The 24,123-nt window shown below is 48.4% G+C and overlaps 1 protein-coding gene across 1 annotated transcript in view; it reads left to right on the plus strand.

Annotated features, from left to right (window-relative positions):
* The window catches only part of LOC129707620 (mitochondrial 10-formyltetrahydrofolate dehydrogenase-like), a 97,529-nt gene that overhangs the window by 53,296 nt on the left and 20,110 nt on the right, over positions 1-24,123 (plus strand). The window contains exons 10-18 of the mRNA XM_055652749.1: positions 16-163; positions 7,049-7,168; positions 8,815-8,942; positions 12,323-12,473; positions 14,079-14,149; positions 14,881-14,986; positions 19,026-19,113; positions 20,864-20,957; positions 22,444-22,543. Coding sequence (XP_055508724.1) covers positions 16-163; positions 7,049-7,168; positions 8,815-8,942; positions 12,323-12,473; positions 14,079-14,149; positions 14,881-14,986; positions 19,026-19,113; positions 20,864-20,957; positions 22,444-22,543 — 1,006 coding nt within the window. The remainder of the gene's footprint in view (positions 1-15; positions 164-7,048; positions 7,169-8,814; positions 8,943-12,322; positions 12,474-14,078; positions 14,150-14,880; positions 14,987-19,025; positions 19,114-20,863; positions 20,958-22,443; positions 22,544-24,123) is intronic.

Raw genomic sequence — 24,123 nt, forward strand, 5'->3', positions numbered from 1 at the left:
TTGTCCCCTACCTAGATTGGTGGAGGAAATCAAACAGAAATGCAGTAGTCTGCAGCTACAGAACGAAGATGTTTACATGGCACCAAAGTTTGAAGATTTCATTCAGATGGTTGTGCGGAAGCTGAGAGGTGAGGACGAAGAGGAAGAGTTGCAGGTGGATTATGTAAGTAGCAAGGTGTTATCATTCATCTTTTAACTCCAGAATACCTGATATAAGGATGTGTGAAGTTCTCAGAGAGATCAGTCTCTTGGTATTCAGCATGGAGACCTGAGGATGAATCTTTCTGTGGTGGGAGAAGAATTTTGGGATAGTGATCGCAACTCGGTAAGTTTTAAGATTGTTTTGCATAGGGACGGATCTGAATGTTGGGGGAAGGTACTTAATTGGGGCAAGGCAGATTACAATGTCATTAGGCAGGAGCTAAGGCGGGTAGATTAGGAGCAATTGGTATTGGGTAAATCCACAGAGGACATGTGGGAGTCAGCATGTTCCAGTGAGGAGGTGGGATAAAAACGGCAAAGTAAGGGAACTATGGATGACCAAGGAGGGAGGTCATGAAGATCAAGGAAGCGTATAATAGCACTGAGATGAGGAAAAACGTTTTCACCCAGAGTTGTGAATCTGTGGAATTCTCTGCCAGTGGAGACCATTTCACTGTATTATTTTTTGGAGAGAGTTAGATTTAGCTCTGAGGGCTGAAGGAATCAAGGGATATGGGAGAAAAGCCTGAATGGGGTACAGATTTTGGGCAATCAGCCATGATCATATTAAAATGCGGTGCTAGCTCGAGGGGCTGAATGGCCTACTCCTGCACCTATTTTCTATGTTTCTATGTTTAAGAAGGTAGCATGAGATGGGGCTTATAAAGAATATAAAGTGTGTAGATAAGAACTCAAGCTGGCGATTGGAAGGACCAGAACGGGCCATGTAATGTCATTGGCAAGACGGATTAAGGAAAACTCCAAGGCTTTTCATAGATATGTTAAGAGGGTGACCGGGAGAAGGTAGGAGACAATGTATGCTTGGAGTCGGAGGATGTAGGTGAGGCACTAAACGAGTCGGCATTCACCGAGCAGAGGGACGTGGAGAACAGTGAGATCAGTGTGGAGAATACACACTGCTCGGGCAGTTGAGAGATTGAGAAGACGTTGTTGCTGGGGCTCTTGAAGAACATTCATATGGATAAGTCCCCAGGCCCTGATGGGATCTATCCCAGGTTACTGACAGAGGCAAGAGAGGAGATTGCAGAGGCCATGACGAGGATCTTTGTTTCTTCTCTAGTCCCAGGCGAGGACTGGAGATCTGGAAAGTGGCCAATGTTGTCCCTTTGTTTATGGAGGGAAGAGAATCCAGGGAACTCTTGGCCGGTGAGCCTCACATCAGTGGTGGGGAAATTAATGGAGGGAGTTCATCGACATAGGATTTACTGCCATTTGGAAGAGAATGGGCTAATCAGGGATGGCCAGCATGGCTTGCACCGTGTCTCACTAACTTGATTGAGTTTTTTGAAGAGTTGACGAAAGAGATTGATGAAGGTAGGGCAGTGGATGTTGTACACGTGGATTTTAATCAGGCTTTTGATAAGGTCCCTCATGGCAGACTGATCCAGAAGATTAAGATGTACGGGATTCACAATGACTTGGTTCTGTAGATTCAGAACTGGCTTATTCATAGAAGACAGAGAGCTATGGTGGAAGGTGGATATTCAGGCTGGTCTCTGACCAATGGAGTTCCACAGAAATCTGTGCTAGGACCTCTGCTGATTGTGATATGTAGACTATGCGATCTCCCGGTTGCTGAACACTTTAACCCCCTCCCATTCCCACGCTGACCTTTCTGTCCTGAGCCTCCTCCACTGTCAGAGTGAGGCCAAATGCATATTAGAGGAACAGCAGCACCTCATAGTTTGCTTGGGCAGCTTGCACCTCAGCGGTATGAGGATTAATTTCTCTAACTTCAAGTAACCTTTGCTTTCTCTCTTGGTTGAGGGGAGGGGAAGCTTGAATATAGACGCTCAGAACCTTTTCCCAGGGTGGAAATGTCCATCACTAGAGAGCATAGCTATCAGGTGAGAGGGAGAAAGTTTAATGGGGTTCTTTCTACAGATGGTGGTGGAGGCCAGCATGGCATTGCCAGGGTTGATGATGGAGGCAGATACGATCGTGGCATTTAACAGGCTTTTAGATCGGCTCATGGAAGTGTAGGGAATAGAGGCTTGGATCACGTGGAGGCAGATGTGATCAGTTCAACAAGGTGTCGTTTATGACACAAACATTGTGGGCTGTTCCTGTGCTGTATTCCATGTTCCAGCTGTTCGAATCACGATTTTTGAACTTTTTGAAAGGTTATAACGTTATTCAAATCAAGTAATGACTTGAAAAGTTCCCCTTATTCATATTATCAATATTATTAGTATTATTTATGTTATTTGTATATCCCATAGTGTAGGATCTGGATATTCGGTCCATCAAGTCTCTTGGTACAGTCCCATCTATCCCATTTCCCTGTAAACCACTCTGCCTCTCACCTACACAACCCCATCCTATTCTCCTGCCACTCACTGACACTAAGAATAGGTTATGGTGGCAACTCAACCCACCTAATGTCACGTCATTGGGATGTGGTGGTACAATGGGTAAACACCCAGAGTCATGGACCCGCATGGTCACAGGGAGAATGTGCAAACTCCACACAGACAGTAAACAAGGTCCAGGGCAAAGCTGGAACCGTGGAGCTGTGAGGCTTTCTACGTAAGCAGTTGACATGACAGAAAAGTGAGTGAAACTAATGTGCTGTCTTTTCCATGATAGAAACGAGCCCTGTTCTTCCCTTCTAAACCTGACAGGAAGTTTAGTTCAGTTTAGAGATACAGCGCGGAAACAGGCCCTTCGCCCCAATCAGGGGCGGAAAACCCGGGGGGTCAGAGAGGACACGTCCACCCCATGTTTTGAAAGGTGGGGGACATCCCCCCCAAGTTTTTGTAATCCCGATTCTTTCCGCGAGGCAGTGGATGATTGGAGGAGGGAGGAGTGTGGGGGGGGGGGACTGAGGATAGAGCGCGGCGATTGGAGGCGGAAGACGTGGCACAGACCTACGCCTCATCCACAGGCAGGATCGATCCCGACCGGGTCTCCGGCGCTGTCCCGAGTGCCCCCCCCACGGGTGGCCAGAGAGGTCAGGAGTCAGACGCGAGCTGTACCCCCAGGCCCACAGCCAGCGCAGAGAAGCAGCGCTAAACCCAGCTCAACTCTGCCTGTCCCGCCAAGTGAAGTACAACTCTGGGTGGGCTTGCGGGAAATATGGCCAGCGTGGAGAAGCAGCGCTGGTGGCCCATCAGTCCAGACAGGGCTGTTGCTTAACCCGGTGAGACAGGCAGAGTTGAGCTGCATTTAGCACTCGATTGAGCCTCTGAAGTCTTGCGCGCGTGTGAGTGGGCGCATGCGCGCGTTACCGCCAAAAAATTGTGTCCCCGTCCCCTCCATGTTTTGATAACGAGTTCCCCTCCTGGGCCCAACCAGCGATCGCCCTGCACACTAGCATCATCCCATTCATTTTTTTACCAAGCTAATTAGTCTAAAAACCTGCACGTCTTTGGAGTGTGGGAGCACTCGGGGAAAACCCACACAGGTCACGGGAGAACGTACAAACTCCTTAAAGACAGCACCCGTTGTCCGGATCGAACCCGGGTCTCTTGCGCTGTAAGGCAGCAACTCTACCGCTGCACCAAGTGAGGAAGAAAAATTTGAAGTTAGAACCAGTAATCTCATGAGTGCTTAAGAGGGAACTGCAGATGCTGGAGAATCGAAGGTTACACAAAAAAGCTGGAGAAACTCAGCGGGTGCAGCGGCATCTATGGAGCGAAGGAAATAGGCAACGTTTCGGGCCGAAACCCTTCTTCATGAGTGCTCTTTGGTTACTCAAGCCGTGGCTATTGTAAACCAGATTCCCTTCACCACGAGAGGTGAAACGTTTTTGTCCTGTTCTTCCACTCTGCTCTTCCTATCTCAAGACCACCTTAGCTTAATCGACTGCACTGTAAATCCCACACATCCTTTCAGCAAACACCTAACATGGGCATGGTTACCGAGGCTGAGACCATTAATCCACAGGTGTGAGTAAATAGCTCACTGTCACCTGTGGACTGAATGTAAATGCAATTAAATCAGCAAGTTTAAAAGCAGCTGACCTTGTGAACGGTGACCACGGAACCAGAGGGTTGTTATTTACACTCTCTGATCACTAATGACCTTCAGGGGAGAAAACCTGTTCCCCTGACTGGAAGAACAGGCCTGTTTTTTAGAGTGATACAGTGTTTAAACAGGCCCCGCCAACCAACATGACCCAGCTACACTAGTCCCACTATTCCTGCTTTTGGCCCCAAACCTGTCCAATCCATGAACCTGCCTCAACTACCTCCTCCGGCAGCTTGTTCCATGCATCGACCAACATTTATGTAAAAAAGTTACCCCTCAGGGTCACAATCACAATAATACTTTATTAGCCAAATATGTTTTGCAACATACGAGTAATTTCCTATTAAATCTTTTAAATCTTTTTCCTATTAAATCTTTCCCCCCCTCACCTTAAAACTATATCCTCTGGTTCTCGACTCCACCACGATGGCCAGGAGACTCTGTACATCTGCCCGTTCTAGTCCTGTCATGATTTTGTACACTCTAAGGAATAGAGTCCCAGCCCGCTCAGCCTCTCCCTGTAGCTCAGACACTTGAGTCCTGGCAGGATCCTGGTACATTTTCTCTGAACCCTTTCCAGCTTGACAACATCTTTCCTTTAACACGGTGCCCCGAACACGGTGACCCACCTGTGAGTTCATTCAAATTCGAGCTGTCCCCGACCCACAAGACCTCTCAGCCAAGGAGTAATTACAGCGCAGAAACAGGCCCTTCGGCCCACCGAGTCTGCACTGACCAGCACACTAACACTATGCTACACACACGAGGACCAATTTATAATTTTTACCAAAGCCAATTTACTTACAAGCCAGTATGTCTTTAGAGTGTGAGGAAAAGCCCACATGCTCACAGGGAAAACGTACAAACTCTGTACAGACAGCACCCGTAGTCAGGATTGAACCCGGGCCATGGTGCTGTGAGGCAGCAACTCTAACACCGTGTACCCCGTTAACGTTAGTCAATGTTGGCTTTGTCATATCTTGTCAGTGATCAAATAAACAAACCGAAATGTCAATACTGACATCCTTAACAAAATCCAAAAAATATCTTGGATTAAAACAATTCTAATTGCATGTATTATATTCATCCAGTAAATCTTGCATTGTAAGGTCTGGGGTTTTCAGACTCCTGATCAGTTTTGGATTGTTTCAGAAATTGTGTAAAGGAGGGAGTTTCTCCCAATGCTGCTGGGTGGTACTTGTGGTAACCTGAGGTATCTGACACTTTTGAAAAATATAAAAGTGGATAAGTCTCCAGGTCCTGATAGGATATTCCCTAGGACATTGAGGGAAGTAAGTGTAGAAATAGCCGGGGCTATGACAGAAATATTTCAAATGTCATTAGAAACGGGAATAGTCCCCGAGGATTGGCGTACTGCGCATGTTGTGCCATTGTTTAAAAAGGGTTCTAAGAGTAAACCTAGCAATTATAGACCTGTTAGTTTGACTTCAGTGGTGGGCAAATTAATGGAAAAGATACTTAGAGATAAATATATATAAGCATCTGGATAAACAGGGTCTGATTAGGAACAGTCAACATGGATTTGTGCCTGGAAGGTCATGTTTGACTAATCTTGAATTTTTTGAAGAGGTTACTAGGGAAATTGACGAGGGTAAAGCAGTGGATGTTGTCTATATGGACTTTAGTAAGGCCTTTGACAAGGTTCCTCATGGAAGGTTGGTTAAGAAGGTTCAACTGTTGGGTATAAATGCTGGAATAGCAAGATGGATTCAACAGTGGCTGAATGGGAGAAGCCAGAGGGTAATGGTGGATGGCTGTTTGTCGGGTTGGAGGCAGGTGACTAGTGGGGTGCTTCAGGGATCTGTGTTGGGTCCTTTGTTGTATGGCATGTACATCAATGATCTGGAGGAAGGGGTGGTAAATTGGATTAGTAAGTATGCAGATGATACCAAGATAGGGGGTGTTGTGGATAATGAAGAGGATTTCCAAAGTCTACAGAGTGATTTAGGCCATTTGGAAAAATGGGCTGAAAGATGGCAGATGGAGTTTAATGCTGATAAATGTGAGGTGCTACACCTTGGCAGGACAAATCAAAATAGGACGTACATGGTAAATGGTAGGGAATTGAAGAATACAGTTGAACAGAGGGATCTGGGAATAACCGTGCATAGTTCCTTGAAGGTGGAATCTCATATAGATAGGGTGGTAAAGAAAGCTTTTGGTATGCTAGCCTTTATAAATCAGAGCATTGAGTATAGAAGCTGGGATGTAATGTTAAAATTGTACAAGGCATTGGTGAGACCAAATCTGGAGTATGGTGTACAATTTTGGTCGCCCAATTATAGGAAGGATGTCAACAAAATAGAGAGAGTACAGAGGAGATTTACTAGAATGTTGCCTGGGTTTCAACAACTAAGTTACAGAGATAGGTTGAATAAGTTAGGTCTTTATTCTCTGGAGCGCAGAAGGTTAAGGGGGGACTTGATAGAGGTCTTTAAAATAATGAGAGGGATAGACAGAGTTGATGTGGACAAGCTTTTCCCTTTGAGAATAGGGAAGATTCAAACAAGAGGACATGACTTCAGAATTAAGGGACAGAAGTTTAGGGGTAACTTGAGGGGGAACTTCTTTACTCAGAGAGTGGTAGCGGTGTGGAATGAGCTTCCAGTGGAAGTGGTGGAGGCAGGTTCATTGGTATCATTTAAAAATAAATTGGATAGGCATATGGATGAGAAGGGAATGGAGGGTTTTGGTATGAGTGCAGGCAGGTGGGACTAATGGAAAAAAAGTTGTGTCGGCACGGACTTGTACGGCCGAGATGGCCTGTTTCCATGCTGTAATTGTTATATGGTTATATGGTTGTTATATGATATTTGCCTCTAATTGCTTCAAGGTTACAATGGATGTGAATGACATGACTGTGAAGATGCCCCACCAGTGCTTTATTGACGGCAGGTTTACCGATTCTGAGGATGGAAAGACCTACAAGACCATCAATCCCACAGATGGATCAGTGAGTACCTGCTCCGTCAGTGAAACTCATCCAGGTGGCAACATAAATGGGCATGTCATAGCGGCTGTTGTGGGACCTTCACCCCCCCTATTCCCTCCTATCTCCCTCCCCCTCACCACAATAATTTGTCAGATGTGATATTTTTGTTGTGGTGTTTGAGCATACCTCGTGAAGTCACCGAGATGAACATCCTGGAAGACTTAACATTATTATTTGTACGGTGGTTATTGTAGTCTAACCTTTAGTTTAGAAATACAGCGTAGAAGTGGGCCCTTCGGCCCAACAAGTTCATGCCTACCAGCAACCCCCGTATAATAACACTATCCTACACACACACTAGGAACAATTTACCAAGCCAATTGGCCTTAAAACCTGTACGTCTTTGGAGTGTGGAAGGAATCCGGAGCTCCCGGAGAAAACCCACTCAATTACTTCTTCTCCAACCCCAGGACAGACCCCAGTCCATGTTTATAAGGGAACATCCTTTTGATTCAACCAATCGACCATTGTCACATCCCTTCCCAGATCATTAGTACATTATGGCTTGTTATTTTATATACCCATAATTCCTCAGTACTGACGGCATGTTTGAGAAGTGATCACCTCTTCCTACCTTCCGGCAGAGGTAAATAGTTTTGGGATCAAACATGTGGTCCCATACCTCTGCACGGACCTCTCTCACATTTACCAGGTTAATACTACATGGTATTGGTCCAGTTACAACAGGTTTACCAGCTGCAGCAATATCCCCCACCATACATCAACGAGATTGCAGAAATATGGACCTGAAATACAGAAGCAATCGGCACCTTCTACAACGCTGAAATGAAAACAGAAAATGCTGGGGATTCGCAGCAGACTGGGCAGCATCTGTGGAGCAAGAGATGGTTAACTTTTCAGGTCGGAAGATCACTGATGAAAAGGTCACTGAGTCCAGGCTCTTCCTCTCTCCGCAGATGCTGCCTGATCTGCTGGGTGTTTCCAGCATTCTTTGTTTTGACTTCACTTTCATAAATGACTGATTCTGTTATGGTTATGATGCTTTATTTGTCACATGTACTGAGCGAGGTACAGTGAAATTCATTGGAGAAACTCAGCGGGTGCAGCAGTATCTATGGAGCGAAGGAAATAGGTAACGCCCGAAACGTTGCCTATTTCCTTCGCTCCATAGATGCTGCTGCACCCGCTGAGTTTCTCCAGCTTTTTGTGTACCTTCGATTTTCCAGCATCTGCAGTTCCTTCTTAAACACGGTGACATTCATTGTTGTACACAGTTCAGTACAAGTATCCACGATACATGGCACGTAGACACATCGTAGATAAGCAACACAGATACAGTACAAGTGTGTAGCAGTCGTACACGGGGACAGTGCACAGAGTCGCCAGTTTGGAGCCACTTTCAAGTCCCAGTTGTTGTAAGTTCAGGGACCTTGACCTGACCATGAAAGTCTGTTGTCCTGGCGGCGTTGCAGGGTCGGCCTGGCCAAGCGTAGCCGTGGTGTCCTCCACCGCTGTAGGCCGCGTGCGGTCCATGCGCTTTCCCTCTAATGGTGGGTCTACCAGTGTCTAACAATCTATAAACGTACAAGGATGTTGGTCTGAGGAGTTAGTGACTTCATTGTTCCACGCATCCCCCCCCCCCACAGGTGATCTGCGAAGTGTCCTATTCATCAGTGGCTGATGTTGATAAAGCTGTGGCCGCAGCCAAAGACGCATTTGAGAACGGACAGTGGGGGAAGATGAACGCAAGAGACCGAGGGAGACTGTTGTACAAGTAAGTGCTTCCTCATTCTTTTCCAGCTATAAACCTGGTCATCGTACAAATGGAAAATAAATACGAAAAACTGGAGTAACCCAGCGGGTCAGGCAGCATCTCCGGAGAAAAATAATAGGTGACATTTCAGGTCGAGACCCTTCTTCATACTGAGAGTTAAGGGAAAGGGAAACAAGAGATATCTAGGCGGTGATATAGAGAGATGTAAAACAAATGAATGAAAGATAGGCAAAAAGTAACGATGATGAAGGAAAGGTGGAGCCCACAATGGTCCATTGTTGGCTTTGGAGAAGGTGATAACGAGTTATACAGACAGTGAAACTCAGCAGGGCGACAGTGAAACTAGTACGATGATTAGGTGGGGGGAGGGACGGAGAGAGAGAGGGGATGCAAGGGTTACTTGTAGTTAACAATATCAATATTCATGCCGCTGGGTTGATCGTAAGCTACCTCCTCTAGTTCTTGTTGATTTGGAAGTTGGTGGTGAATGAAACAGCAGGAAATGTGATTGACTGGGTGGTTAATGCCCCTGTCCCACTTAGGAAACCTGAACGGAAATCTCTGGAGACTTTGCGCCCTGCCCAAGGTTTCCGTGCGGTTCCCGGAGATTTTTGTCAGTCTCCCTACCTGCTTCCACTCCGGCAACCACTAACCTCCGGCAACCACCTGCAACCTCCGGGAACCGCACGGAAACCTTGGGTGGGGCGCAAAGTCTCCAGAGGTTTCCATTCAGGTTTCCTAAGTGGGACAGGGGCATTAGGATCCATACCAGGCAGTGAGCAAACTCTGTCCTACGCTAAATGCCCAGTGCTTGCGTGCCTTTTTGATGACAGTATTGGTGGAAATGCAAAGACAAGAAGGTGCAGCAATGTCCTCTACAGACCCTCAACCTCACCACTGATAAATAAGACCTCACTTTCATGTTGTTGCCCGGTCTTTATAACCCCCCCCCTTTCCCTTTAATCTGAAAGTCTCATATGCTCACTGGTGCCATCTTGAAAATTAATCCGAATTTGACCACACTACTGCTTCCTATATAGACAGGTGGAATATAAGAATATTTAAAAGCCTGTTGGTACATGGATAAGAAAGTATTTGAGACATATGGGCTAAACGTGGGGAAATAGAATTAGTTTAAATGTTGCATCTTGGTCAGTATGGCAAGCAGGGCTGAAGGGCCTGTTTCTGTGCTCTGTGACACCATGTTGCATAAATGATGTCTTCTGGTGGTAGCGTGATGGCCAGGCAGCATCCTATTTACTGCCATACCTTTTATCAGGTGTAATTATCAGATATTTACACCTGATAATTAACCCGCCAATCATGCATGTCTGCGGGACACAAGTTCAAGTTCATTTAAATCTTTTCATTTGAATTTCACAGCAATTTGCATACATACAATGATAACAGACAGTGACAGTCAAGGCATAATTGTGCAACAGTATGTAAGCGACCCTCAAAGCCCTTACCCTTACCCACCTTCAACCCACCCGAATCAGGTCGGAACCAAACGGGGGCAAACAACACTCACATACGTACACATCCACACAAATATGGTAAGCTCGACGAAACAAAAAGTACTAATAAAAATAAAAAAACTAAATTAAATTTTAAAAAAGGGGTCACTAATAACAGTAAATAAGTAATTAATTAAATAAATAAGTGTGGGGAGGGGAGGGGGGGGGGGGTTAAAGGGAGAGCAGCTGCAGTAGAGCAGAACAATGGTGGAGAGCACTCAGTCCTCTTCCGAGTCTGGGGACAAGTTGAGAGAGAGAACAAGTTCCAAGAAAGGGTTCCATGGATCTAGGAATGTCTTGGTAGAGCCTTTGAGAGAGAACCTAAGTTTTTCAAGCTTTAAATTGTAAAGCACCTCCTTAATCCAGTGGGCGTGTGTCGGGGACAGGTGAGCCTCCAGTTAAGCAAGATCAGTCTCCGGGCTAACAAGGTTGTAAAAGCTAGAACCCGTTTCACCGCAACAGAGAGGTTGGTGTTGGGAGGGGTACCGAAAATGGCTGACAGTGGGTTTGGAGGAATAGTCTGGCCATAGGCTCTGCTTATCACGTCGAAAGCACTCCTCCAAAAGGCTGCTAGCTTAGGGCAAGACCAGAACATATGGCTATGGTTGGCAAGGGATTGATTACATCTGTTGCAGGTGTCCCTAACAGCGGGGTCAATTCTAGATAATATTGCATTTGTGTAGTGGACTTTGTAAAGGACTTTGCATTGGATTAGGCCATGACGGGCACATATGGAGGAAGAATGGATCAAATCCAAGGCAGACTCCCATTGCTGGTCTGTTAGTTTCGTATTCAGATCACCCTCCCACGCAGCTTTTAATGAGGTATGAGGTTTCAATATAACCGACCCTAACAAGTTATACAAAACAGAGATGCTTTTCTTCTGGTTGGGATCTAGAGCTAAGATGATATCGGTCATGGTTTCAGGGGGGTGTTCAAGTGAGTTTATTGTCATGTGTCCTTGTATAGGACAATGAAATTCTTGCTTTGCTTCAGCACATAGAACATAGTAGGCATTTACTACAAAACAGATCAGTGTGTCCATATACCATAATATAAATATATACACACATGAATAAATAAACTGATAAAGTGCAAATAACAGAAAGTGGTTATTAATAATCCGAGTTTTGTCCGAGCCAGGTTTAATATCCTGATGACTGTGGGGAAGTAGCTAGTCCTGAACCTGGTTGTTGCAGTCTTCAGGCTCCTGTACCTTCTACCTGAAGGTAGCAGGGAGATGAGTGTGTGGCCAGGATGGTGTGGGTCTTTGATGATACTGCCAGCCTTTTTGAGGGAGCGACTGCGATAAATCCCCTCGATGGAAGGAAGGTCAGAGCTGATGATGGACTGGGCAGTGTTTACTACGGGAAGACCTGGGGAATTGTGCATACACAACGCAGCATCCAAGGGGCAGCATTGAACCTTCATCACGAGCTGTGAGGCAGTGGCTCCGCAGATGGGTAGGAATCTTGGTCTAAATTATGATCTGGTCAAATCTGCCAGTGCAGTTCCATGCTCACACACCAGGGTAGGGGTGATAGCTCATTGTAAGAGCACGACAGCAAGGTGGTGAATGGGAGGCTCCACACATCATCTTACCACAACCAGAGAGCAGTTCTCAACTACTATCTACCTCATTGGTAACCCTTGATCAGACTTTGCTGGCTTTACCTTGCGCTAAATGTTATTCCCTTATCATGTATCTGTACACTGTAAATGGCTCGATTGTAATCATGTATTGTCTTTCTGCTGACTGTATGGTACGCAACAAAAGCTTTTCATTGTACCCCGGTACATGTGACAATAAACTAAACTAAACCACAGTTGTAATGGTCCAATGTTGGATGTATTTAACTACAGACTGGCAGATCTGATGGAAGAGCACCAGGAGGAACTCGCCACGATAGAAGCCATCGATTCCGGCGCTGTTTACACACTAGCCCTGAAGACCCACGTTGGAATGTCCATCCAAACATTCCGATACTTTGCAGGATGGAGTGACAAGATACAGGTAAAGCCAGCCTCCCACACGTGAAGAATCGATTCACAGAGAATGATCCCGGGGATGAGTGGGGTAACATATGATGAGCGTTTGACGGCACTGGGCCTGTACATGCTGGAGTTTAGAAGGATGAGGGGGAACCTCATTGAAACTTACCAAATAAAAATAATGAAAGACCTGGATTCGGTGGATGTGGAGAGGATGTTTCCACTAGTGGGAGAGTCCAGGACTAGAGGCCACAGCCTCACAATTAAAGGACGTACCTTTTGGTAGGAGATGAGGAGGAATTTCTTCATTCTGAGGATGGTAACTCTGTGGAATTCATTGCCACAGACGGCTGTGGAGGCCAAGTCAGTGGGTATTTTTAATGAATGAATGAATAAGTTTTTTGGCCAAGTATTCACATACAAGGAATTTGCCTTGGTGCTCTGCCCACAAGTGACAACATGACATACAGTGACAGTTAGGAATGATACATAAAACATAAAACATTAATAATAAAACATTATTGATTAAACATGTGAATTAAATAAAATGGAAACAGTCCCTTCAGCCCAACGAGACCGCAACGACCAGTGATCCCCGCACACTAATCCTATCCTACACGAGAGAGACAGTTTACAAGCCAAAATTAACCTACTAACCTGCATGTCTCTGGAATGTGGGAGGAAACCGGAGCACCCGGAGAAGCCCCACACAGGTCATGGGGAGAATGTACAAACCCCATACAGTCAACCCCGTAGTCAGGATGGAACCCGGGTCTCTGGCGCTGTAAGGCAGCAACTCTACCGCTGCGCATGTTTGTTTTGTGTTAATAGGAGGTGTGCAATAGTCCAGAAGCAAAGTCCCAGTCTGATTATGAGTGTGTTCATAGGGTCAAAAGTGAGAGGAGAAGAATTAGACCATTCAGCCCATCAAGTCTATTCAGCCATTCAATCTTGGCAGATCTATCTCTCCCTCTCAACCCCATTTACCTGCCTTCTCCCCATAACCCCTGACACCTGTACGAATCAAGAATCTATCTATCTCTGCCTTAAAAATATCCATTGACTTGGCGTCCACAGCCTTCTGTGGCAAATGAATTCCACAGATTCACCACCATCTGACTAAAGAAACTCCTCCTCATCTCCTTCCTAAAGGTATGTCCTTTAATTCTGAGGCTGTGACCTCTGGTCCTAGACTCTCCCTCTAGTGGAAACATCCTCTCCACATCCACTCTATCCAGGCCTTATTTCCAGGTTCTTGTTTGAAAAGTCACTTTTTCAACGACTCCCCCAGTAAGAGGTTTAGCTTTGTTTACTTTAGAGATGCAGCATGGAAACCGGCCAATTACTCCCCAGCGTGAGAGGACAAAGATGGGGACAGTATGGAACACTTTGTAACGTTGTCGGTGCCCTCGATGTGGTGCCTCTTTGCATACCTTGTGTATGCTACACAAAACAAAGAGTTCACATGTGACTCACATGTCATAATGAAGTATCATTCAATCGATCAATCTCTCACATTTTAACACCTCCCTCATTTCACTTCCACCTGAAACTGAATTGACTATTATATTGAAGAGTAAATTAAATTGGAATGTAAAAACTGAAAATCTCTCCATTTTGTTTTCAGGGCTCTACAATCCCCATTAACCAAGCACGTCCCAACCATAATTTGACGTACACTAAGAAGGAGCCTCTTGGGTAAGATAACACATGAAGTGTTAGTTGCTTCAGTCAATGGTGTTCCATGTTGGGTGTGACTGCTCACTAGTTTAGTTCAGAGATACAGCGCGGAAACGGGCCCTTCGGCCCACCGAGTCCTCACAGACCAGCCATCCCTGCACACTAACACTATCCTACACACACTAGGGACAATTTTACTTTTATACCAAGCCAATTAGCCCACAAGCCTGTACGTCTTGAAACATATAAGATTATTAAGGGTTTCGACACGCTAGAGGCAGGAAATGTTCCCGATGTTGGGGGAGTCCAGAACCAGGGGCCACAGTTTAAGAATAAGGAATAAGCCATTTACAACGGAGACGAGGAAACACTTTTTCTCACAGAGAGTGGTGAGCCTGTGGAATTCTCTGCCTCTGTGGAGGTCAGTTCTCTGGATGCTTTCAAGAGAGAGCTAGATAGGCTCTTAAAAATAGTGGAGTCGGGGGACATGGGGAGAAGGCAGGAACGGGGTATTGATTGGGAATGATCACATTAAATGGCGGTGCTGTCTCGAAGGGCCGAATGGCCTACTGCTGCACCTATTGTCTTAGGAGTGTGGGAGGAAACCGGAGCACCCGGAGAAAACCCACGCAGGCCACGAAGAGAACGTACAAACTGCGTACAGACAGCACCCGCGGTCAGGATGGAACCTTTATTGCAGCGCCACCGTGCTGCCCACCACTCTCCTGTTTTCCTCTTGTGTTTTGCAGGGTCTGTGCGATCATCATTCCCTGGAACTACCCCCTCATGATGCTGGCGTGGAAGAGTGCAGCATGTCTGGCAGCCGGCAACACATTGGTATTGAAGCCAGCACAGGTACCTTGCCACTGACTTGCACTAGTCCCCCTTTGTAAACTGGAGCATGGCAGCACACAGAGCAGGTCCTGTCCCGCTACACAGAGTGTGTATGTGACACAAAAAGCTGCAGTAACTCAGCATCTTTTGAGAAAGGGAATAGGTGACGTTTTGGGTCGAGACCCTTCTTCAGACCAAATGTCAGGGGAGAGGGAAATGTGAGATATAGACGGTGATGTAGAAAGATACAGAACAAATGAATACAAGATATGCAAAAAAGTAATGAAGATTAAGGGAAGATGGAGCCCACAATGGTCCATTGTTGGCTGTGGAGAAGGTGCTAACGGGTGACACAAACAGTGAAACTAGCACGGTGACTAGGGTAGGGAGGGACGAGGAGAGAGGGGATGCAGAGGTTACCTGGTTAGAGAAATGAGAAAAGTTAGAGTGTCTAACTTTGGTTTAAAACCAGGATCTGCAGTTCCTTCCTACACGTGTGTGACACTACTTGCCCTGACCAACTCACAGACAGGCACCAACACAACTGGAAATGATCCCCAGAATGTGGAGATCACCCACCCTCCTGCCCACAGCTCGCTGACAGTCTATTGCTGCTCTGCTGAGCTGCCAGAACCAAGTCGACAACTTATATATAGTAGGTACACAAAAATGCTGGAGAAACTCAGCGGGTGCAGCAGCATCTATGGAGCGAAGGAAAAGATATATATAGTATTATATATATATAGTATATATATATATATATATATATATATATATATATATATATAAACTTATATACAGTATTGTGTACAGTTTTGGTCTCCTAATTTGAGGAAGGACATCCTTGTGATTGAGGCAGTGCAGCGTAAGTTCACGAGATTGATCCCAGGGATGGCGGGACTGTCATATGAGGAAAGATTGAAAAGACTAGGCTTGTATTCACTGTTTAGAAAGATGAGGGGGAATCTTATAGAAATATATAAAATTACAAAAGGACTGTACAAGCTAGATGCAGGAAAAATGTTCCCAATGTTGGGCGAGTCCACAACCATAGAAACATAGAAAATAGGTGCAAGAGTAGGCCATTTGCACCACCATTCAATATGATCATGGCTGATCATCCAACTCGGTATCCTGTACCTGCCTTCTCTCCATACCCCCTGAACCAGGGGCCACAGTCTTAGAATAAAGGGGAGGTCATTTAAGACTGAGGTGAGAAAAAACTTTTTCACCCAGAGAGTGGTGAATTTATGGAATTCGCTGCCACAGAGGGCAGTGGAGGCCAAGTCACTGGATGGATTTAAGAGAGAGTTAGATAGAGCTCTAGGAGCTAGTGGAGTCAAGGGATATGGGGAGAAGGCAGGCACGGGTTATTGATAGGGGACGATCAGCCATGATCACAATGAATGGCGGTGCTGGCTCGAAGGGCCGAATGGCCTCCTGCACCTATTTTCTATGTTTCTATATACACAAGTACGATAAGGCAGGTTACATTAAACTCATGCTCGCAGAAGCATCACGGGCACCATTGTTGCAGGAATGATGTTGTCAATCTGGAGAGGGTACAGAGAAGATTCACGAAGATGGTGCCAGGACTTGAGGGTGTGAGCTATAGGGAGAGGTCAAGCAGGCTGGGAATCTATTCCTTGGAGCACAGGAGGGTGAGGGGTGATCTCATAGAGGTGTACAAAATCATGAGAGGAATAGATCGGGTAGACGCACAGTCTCTTGCCCAGCCTAGGAGAATCGAGAATTAGAGGACATAGGTTCAAGGTGAAGGTGGAAAGATTTACCGGTAATCGAATTCTGAGGGGTAACTTTTTCTCACATCGGGTGGTGGGTGTATGGAACGAGCTGCCAGAGGAGGTAGTTGAGGCAGGGAATATCCCAACATTTAAGAAGCAGTTAGACAGGTACATGGATAGGACAGGTTTAGTGGGATATGGTCAAATGCAGGCAGGTGGGACTAGTGTAGATGGGTCATGTTGGCTGGTGTGGGCAAGTTGGGCTGAAGGGCCTGTTTCCACACTGTATCACTATCATTCTACAGACTAGACAACATGCACAACATAATTTATTCATAAATGGCACAAATTTGACAAGATAATATGGAGTACTATGCAATAAAAGATGTAAAACAATGAAAATATGGTAGTGCAAGCTATGCGCCGTAGTGTTGTGTTATCAAGACGGGACTGGGGTTGTGTGGATTGGTTGAAGAACCTGGCGGCTGTAGGCTGTAGAACAGCCAATTCAGATGGAGTGGGACATCAGGCTCCTGGCCAGTGGCAGCAGTGAGAGGGGGGGATGGTGGGGATCCCTGATGATAGGTGTCAGCCCCTCGTGCATTGTGCTCAATGTGGGGAGAGGGCTGTGCCTGTGCAGGACCAGGCTAGGGCCACCGCTCCCTGCACCTCATGCCTTGGAATTGCTGTAGCAGGTCACGATGACCAGCTGTGATATCTGGCCACCCTCATTTATATCCGAATATGTCTTCCTCATTAACAGTTTTGATTCCGAGGGGAAACCTAACTCTTGGGGATGAATTGTGTCGGAAAGAACTGTAGATGCTGGTTTACACCAAAGTTGGACACCAAATGCTGGAGTAACTCAGCAGGACAGGCAACTTTCCTCCTCTCCAGAGAGTGGGCTGTGTTACTCCGGCATTTTGTGTCCAAGTCAAGTCAAGTCAAGTTTATTTGTCACATACACATACGAGATGTGCAGTGAAATGAAAGTGGCAATGCTCGCGGAACAACAAAACAACCAAACAAATTATAAACACAATCATAACCCACATATTATTTTGCATAATAAATAATAGAAGGAAAAACGTTCTGTACAGTTAGTCCCTGGTGAGAAAGGCGTTTACAGTCCGAATTGCCTCTGGGAAGAAACTCCTTCTCAACCTCTCCGTTCTCACTGCATGGCAACGGAGGCGTTTGCCTGACCGTAGCGGCTGGAACAGTCCGTTGCAGGGGTGGAAGAGGTCTCTCATGATTTTGTTTGCTCTGGAGTTGCACCTCCTGTTGTATAGTTCCTGCAGGGGGGTGAGTGAAGTTCCCATAGTGTGTTCGGCCGAACGCACTACTCTCTGCAGAGCCTTCTTGTCCTTGGCAGAGCAATTCCCGAACCAGATGGTAATGTTCCCGGACAAGATGCTTTCCACCGCCGCTGCGTAGAAGCACTGGAGGATCCTCGGAGACACTCTGAATTTCCTCAATTGCCTGAGGTGGTAAAGGCGCTGCCTTGCCTTACTCACGAGTGCTGAGGCGTGTGATGACCATGTCATATCCTCAGAGATGTGGACTCCCAGATATTTAAAACAGTTCACCCTATCCACAGGATCCCCATTTATACTCAATGGAGTGTACGTCCTCGGATGATGTGCCCTCCTAAAGTCCATGATCAGCTCCGTCCGTGCTGGGGAATGAAGGAGGGTGGTGAATATTGCGGTTGCAGTAGTACAGAAGTGTAGATACTAAAGCACCAACATGTTGTGTACCTTGTCACAACATTCACTGCCTCCGCAGCATCGTCAACCATTACCAAGTCGCACCAGTTTCTCGTTTTCACCCAATAAACAGCGTTCCTTTATCATCGTCACTTTTTTGCATATCTTTTATTCGTTGCTCATTATCTCTCTACATCTCTCATCGAAATCTCTCGGTTCCCTTATCCCGAACCAGTCTGAAGAAAGGTCTCAACCCGAAACGTCACTCACTCCTTCTCTCCAGAGATGCTGCCCGCCCCCCCCCCCCCCCCCACCTCTTGGCACCCACTGTCCCCACTAGCCCAACCCAACTGACTTGTGCTCCCCCCACTCACCCCAGCCCCACTCAATACTGCTCCCTTCCTCCTTCCCCTTGCCATGCTTACCCCACCCCCATTGCTCCCCACCGTACCCCCCCTTGCTCTGTGCTCCCCCCCCCCCCCCCCTGCCCCCACACATACACACTGCCACCCACCCAGTGCCGCTGGCCTCTACCAGCCCTCCACCCACATCCGTGCCGTGCAGCCACCCCACACTGAATGTTTGCCGTGTTCTGTCTCCGACCAGGTGACGCCACTCACCGCGCTGAAGTTTGCCGAGCTGGCAGCCCGTGCCGGCATTCCCAGAGGGGTCATCAACATCCTCCCTGGCTCAGGTAACTCGCACCGGAACTGTTCACCTGTACGGCGGTGTTGCTCCAATCGCCCCTATTGCTCAATGCCTCCCATAGACGTCGGTAACCACCCCCCCCCCACCTCAATCACTTCAGTCCAGTGTAGTTTATTGTCAGGTGTACCGAGGTACAGTGATAAACCTTTGTTACCAGTCAGCAGAAAGACAATACATGATTACAATCGAGCCGTCCACAGATACATGATAAGGGAATAACGTTTAATGCAAGATAAAGCCAGTAAAGTTCAATCAAGGATAGCCCGAGGGTCACCAATGAGGTAGATCAGGACTGCTCTCTGGTTGTTCTAGGATGATCCAGTTGCCTGACTGCACCTGGAAAGACACTCTAGCTGAATGTGGAGGTGTGTGTTGTCATTCCTCCTGTGTCATGTTTCCTCCCCCTGGTGTACGTATTACAAAGCTGTTGGGTCGCCATTGGCAACATCTGCCCCCGTACAGGACAAGGCCAGGCTCCAGGTGCCAGTCTTCTGTGTCGGCACTGGCTGCGGCAGCACGGTGGCGCAGCGCCAGAGACCCGGGTTCCTTCCTGACCGTGGGTTTGTACGTTCTTCCCGTGACCTCGTGGGTTTTCACCGGGTTCTCTGGGTTCCTCCCACACTCCAAAGACGTGCAGGTTTGGAGGTTAATTGGCTTCTGTAAATTGTAGGATAGAACTACAGTATGGGTGATCTCTGGTTGGCTCTGATTCGGGGAGCAGAAGGGCCTGTTTCCATGCTGTATCTCTAAACTAAACTAAACTAAACTAACGGACATGTGGGTTTGTAGGTTAATTGGCCTCAGTGAATTAGCCCTAGTGTGTAGGGAGTGGATGCTAAAGTGGGATAACATGGAGCTAGTGTGAATAGTTGCTGGATGGTTTGTGTGGACCCGGAGGGCGGGATCAATCAATCAATCAATTTGATTTATTCATCATATACACAATAAAGTGCAGTGAATTTGCCAGCAGTGGTACAATCAAAAAAGAACACACAATACACAATAAAAATTTAACACAAACATCCACCACAGCTTCACTGCTGGAAAGGACAAAGTACAGTCAGTCCTCCTCCATTTCTCCCCCATGGTCGGGACCATAACCTCCGCAGTGGCCGCTGAGGGCGGCCAGATGTACAGGCCCTCTCCAGGGATCCCCGGCAATAGTAAGTAAGTCCGTACGTCCCCGCCGCGCCTTCGGCTAGAAGCTCCGCATTCAGCGGCTTCAGATGTTGTAGTCGGATCGGATGTAGTCCATGCTGCGCCCGCTGCTGAAGCTCCGGGCCCGACTCCGGGAAAGGCCGCACCAATCTTTGGTGTTAGGCCACGAGGGAGGCGACATGGAAAAAATCGCCTCTCCGTGGAGGAGGCGACAGAAAGCGGTTTCCACCTTACCCCCCCCCCCCCCCCACCCCCCTCCTCACCCACCCCCACCTCACCCCCACCTTACCCCCCCTCACCACCCGCTCACCCCCCCTCACCCCCACCTTATCCCCCCCCTCACCCCACCTTACCCCCCCCCCCTCACCCCCACCTTACCCCCCCCCTCACCCCCCCCCCCTCACCACCCCCTACACAAGAAGACATTAAAACAGACATTTGGAAATACTATAAAAACAAAAAAAGTCGAAGTGACTAACACTGCTGGCAGGGCAACTATCTTGCAGCGCCCCCACCGACCAAAGGGAGGGCCAGTTTCCATGCGGTATCTCTAAACTATACTCTGGTGGGGCCCACAGGGGGCCTGGTGGGACAGCGACTGTCGGAACACCCGGATATCCGCAAGCTGGGCTTCACTGGATCCACTCCCATCGGAAAACACATCATGAAAAGGTGGGTGAGCACAGGCACAGCCGTCTGCTGTGACAGGGACTGGGTGGTGGGTGTATGGAACAAGCTGCCAGAGGAGGAAGTTGAGGCAGGGACTATCTCAATGCTTCAGAAACAGTTAGGCAGGTTCATGGATAGGACAGGTTTGGAGAGATATGGACCAAGCACAGGCAGGTGGGACTAGTGTGGATGGGACATGTTGGGCGGTGTGGGCAAGTTGGGCCGAAGGGCCTGTTTCCACTGTATCACTCTATGACTCTATGAGAGGGCAGGCCCCGGGGAAGGTTGGACAGGATCCAAGTGGCGGATTGCGTGGTGTTTCATAAGTTCTAGCAGCAGAATTCGGCCCATCAACTCAATGCCACCATTCTATCATGGCTGATCTATCTTTCCCTCCTAACCTCATCCTCTTGCCTTCTCCCCATAAACCCCTGACACCCGTATTGATCAAGAATCTATCAATGTCTGCCTTCAAAATATCCATCGACGTCCTCCACAGCTGTCTGGCAAAGAAATCCACAGTTTCACCATTTGTGTGAGAAGGATGGGCCTCGGTGAGGGTGGAGACGGGGAGAGGCGGCAGGGAGGAGAGCGGAGGGGGGTGGGAGGGGAAGAAGGGGGGGGGGGGGGGGGTTCCAGTGTAATGGGAAAGTGTCCAGGGCACATTGGGTGGTGTTTGTGCGAGAGGGCTGGGCCTCAGTGGGGGGGTGGAGGAGAAGGCATGTGGAGGTGGAGGGGAGGAGAGCGGAGGGTGGTGGGGGGTGGGGCGAGGGGAGGAGGGGGTTCTGTGTAGCGGGACAGGGTCACGGGACAGATTGGGTGGTGTATGTGAGCGGCAGGTTGTGATCGCTGCCTGTCCACACAACCTGGGCAGGTGTCAGTGACTGGCAGCAGAGATACACCAGCAAGCTTGGGATATGTTGCTCAGGTGTTGGGGGGCTGCAGGTTAATTGGAGGGGGGTGGGGTGGGGGTTATGTTGCTGGAGGGACAGGATCAGCAGGTGCTGTGGGTCAGTGCCTGGGGTCGGGGGTCAGTGCCAGAGTCTCTGACCTATGTATTGGGCGCTGGCAATCCTACAGACCAATATTACCCATCTGGTAATGGGGGTGATTGAGGGGTGTGTCTGTTGACCCTCATTGCTGCAGTTGCCACAAGTAACACCACAAATGGGATGGCACGGTGGCGCAGCGATGGGCTTGCTGCCTGACATCGCCACAGTTGGTACGTGACCCCCGTGGGGTTTCACCGGGTGCGTCAGTTTCCTCCCACACTCCAAAGACGTCCAAGTTTGCAGGATAATTGACTTTGGTAATTAGTAAATTGTCCCTAGTGTGTAAGATAGTGTTGGTGTACAGGGATCGCTGGTCAGCACGGATTGGTGGGCCAAAGGGCCTGTTTTCGAACTGTGTCTCTAAACTAAACTGAAGGAGAGGAATAAGAACCGTAATTGTAAATGATGTTGAATGATCTATAACGTCTCCTCTCCAGCTGTGCGGTGAGTAATCTGAAGAAGGTCTCGCTGGAGTTGGGCGGCAAGTCACCACTTATCATCTTCAACGACTGTGATCTGGACAAAGCCGTGAGAATGGTGAGTGGGGCAACGGGGAGATGGAGAGTGGGGGGCAGGCTGGGAGTGGGGATACAGGCAGGGAGTGTGGATACAGGCTGGGAGTGGATACAGGCTGGGAGTGTGGATACGGGCAGGGAGTGTGGATACAGGCTGGGAGTGGGGATACAGGCTGGGAGTGGGGATACAGGCTGGGAGTGGATACAGGCTGGGAGTGTGGATACAGGCTGGGAGTGTGGATACAGGCTGGGCTGGGCTGGGAGTGGGATACAGGCTGGGAGTGGATACAGACTGGGAGTGGGGATACAGACTGGGAGTGGGATACAGGCTGGACATACAGGTGTGGGGATACAGACTGGGAGTGTGGATACAGGCTGGGAGTGGGGATACAGGCTGGGAGTGTGGATACGGGCGGGGGAGTGGGGATACGGGCTGGGAGTGGGGATACGGGCTGGGAGTGTGGATACGGGCTGGGAGTGGGGATACGGGCTGGGAGTGGGGATACGGGCTGGGAGTGGGGATACGGGCTGGGAGTGGGGATACGGGCTGGGAGTGGGGATACGGGCTGGGAGTGGGGATACAGGCTGGGAGTGGGGATACAGGCTGGGAGTGGGGATACAGGGGCTGGGAGTGGGGATACAGGCTGGGAGTGGGGATACGGGCTGGGAGTGGGGATACGGGCTGGGAGTGGGGATACGGGCTGGGAGTGGGGATACAGGCGGGGAGTGGGGATACAGGCTGGGAGTGGATACAGGCTGGGAGTGGGGATACGGGCTGGGAGTGGGGATACAGGCTGGGAGTGGGGATACAGGCTGGGAGTGGGGATACAGGCTGGGAGTGGGGATACAGGCTGGGAGTGGGGATACAGGCTGGGAGTGTGGATACAGGCTGGGAGTGTGGATACAGATGGAGTGTGGGTACAGGCTGGGAGTGTGGGTACAGGCAGAATGGGAGAATGGTGAGTTCTGTCAGACAGGCCCGATCTTTCCTAGGACCTCCAGACAACACCAGACACTCCAATGCAGAGAATCTTTTTTTAAATATTTCAAAATAGACTTTATTCCGGTAATAAATATATACAATACATGAATCATGCAAAAAGTTAATCCAACATTTTCGGATGCCATACAAATTGTTCAATGCAGTTTATATACATTGCACAAATGTCACAAATCTGTCCCCCACCCGTGCCACTCATGTGGCCCCCTGGCATGGAATCCCTTCCCTTATTTTGAGGAGTATCTCCACCACACCCTGCCCCCCACGTCCAGCAGCGGAAGGACCCTAGACTGTGGTCCTCCCCCACCGAGCCTTGGCGTTGGCTGCATCGAGCTTCAGTGCGTCCCTCAGCACGTACTGCTGCAGTCTGCAGTGGGGCCAGTCGGCAACATTCCCTGACGAACATCTCGCTCTGCTGGGTGGTGAACAACGCTCGGGCCGACCAAAGAGCGTCTTTCACCGAGTTGATGACCCTCCAGCAGCACTCGATGTCAGTCTCTGAATGGGGCTGCAGGAACAGTCCGTAAATCACAGAGTCCTCTGTGACGGAGCTGTTTGGGATAAAGCGTTCCAGGGACCCTTGCAAACCTCTCCAGACTCTC

Source organism: Leucoraja erinacea, chromosome 22 (assembly GCF_028641065.1).
Source record: "Leucoraja erinacea ecotype New England chromosome 22, Leri_hhj_1, whole genome shotgun sequence".
Taxonomy (NCBI): Eukaryota; Metazoa; Chordata; class Chondrichthyes; order Rajiformes; family Rajidae; genus Leucoraja; species Leucoraja erinaceus.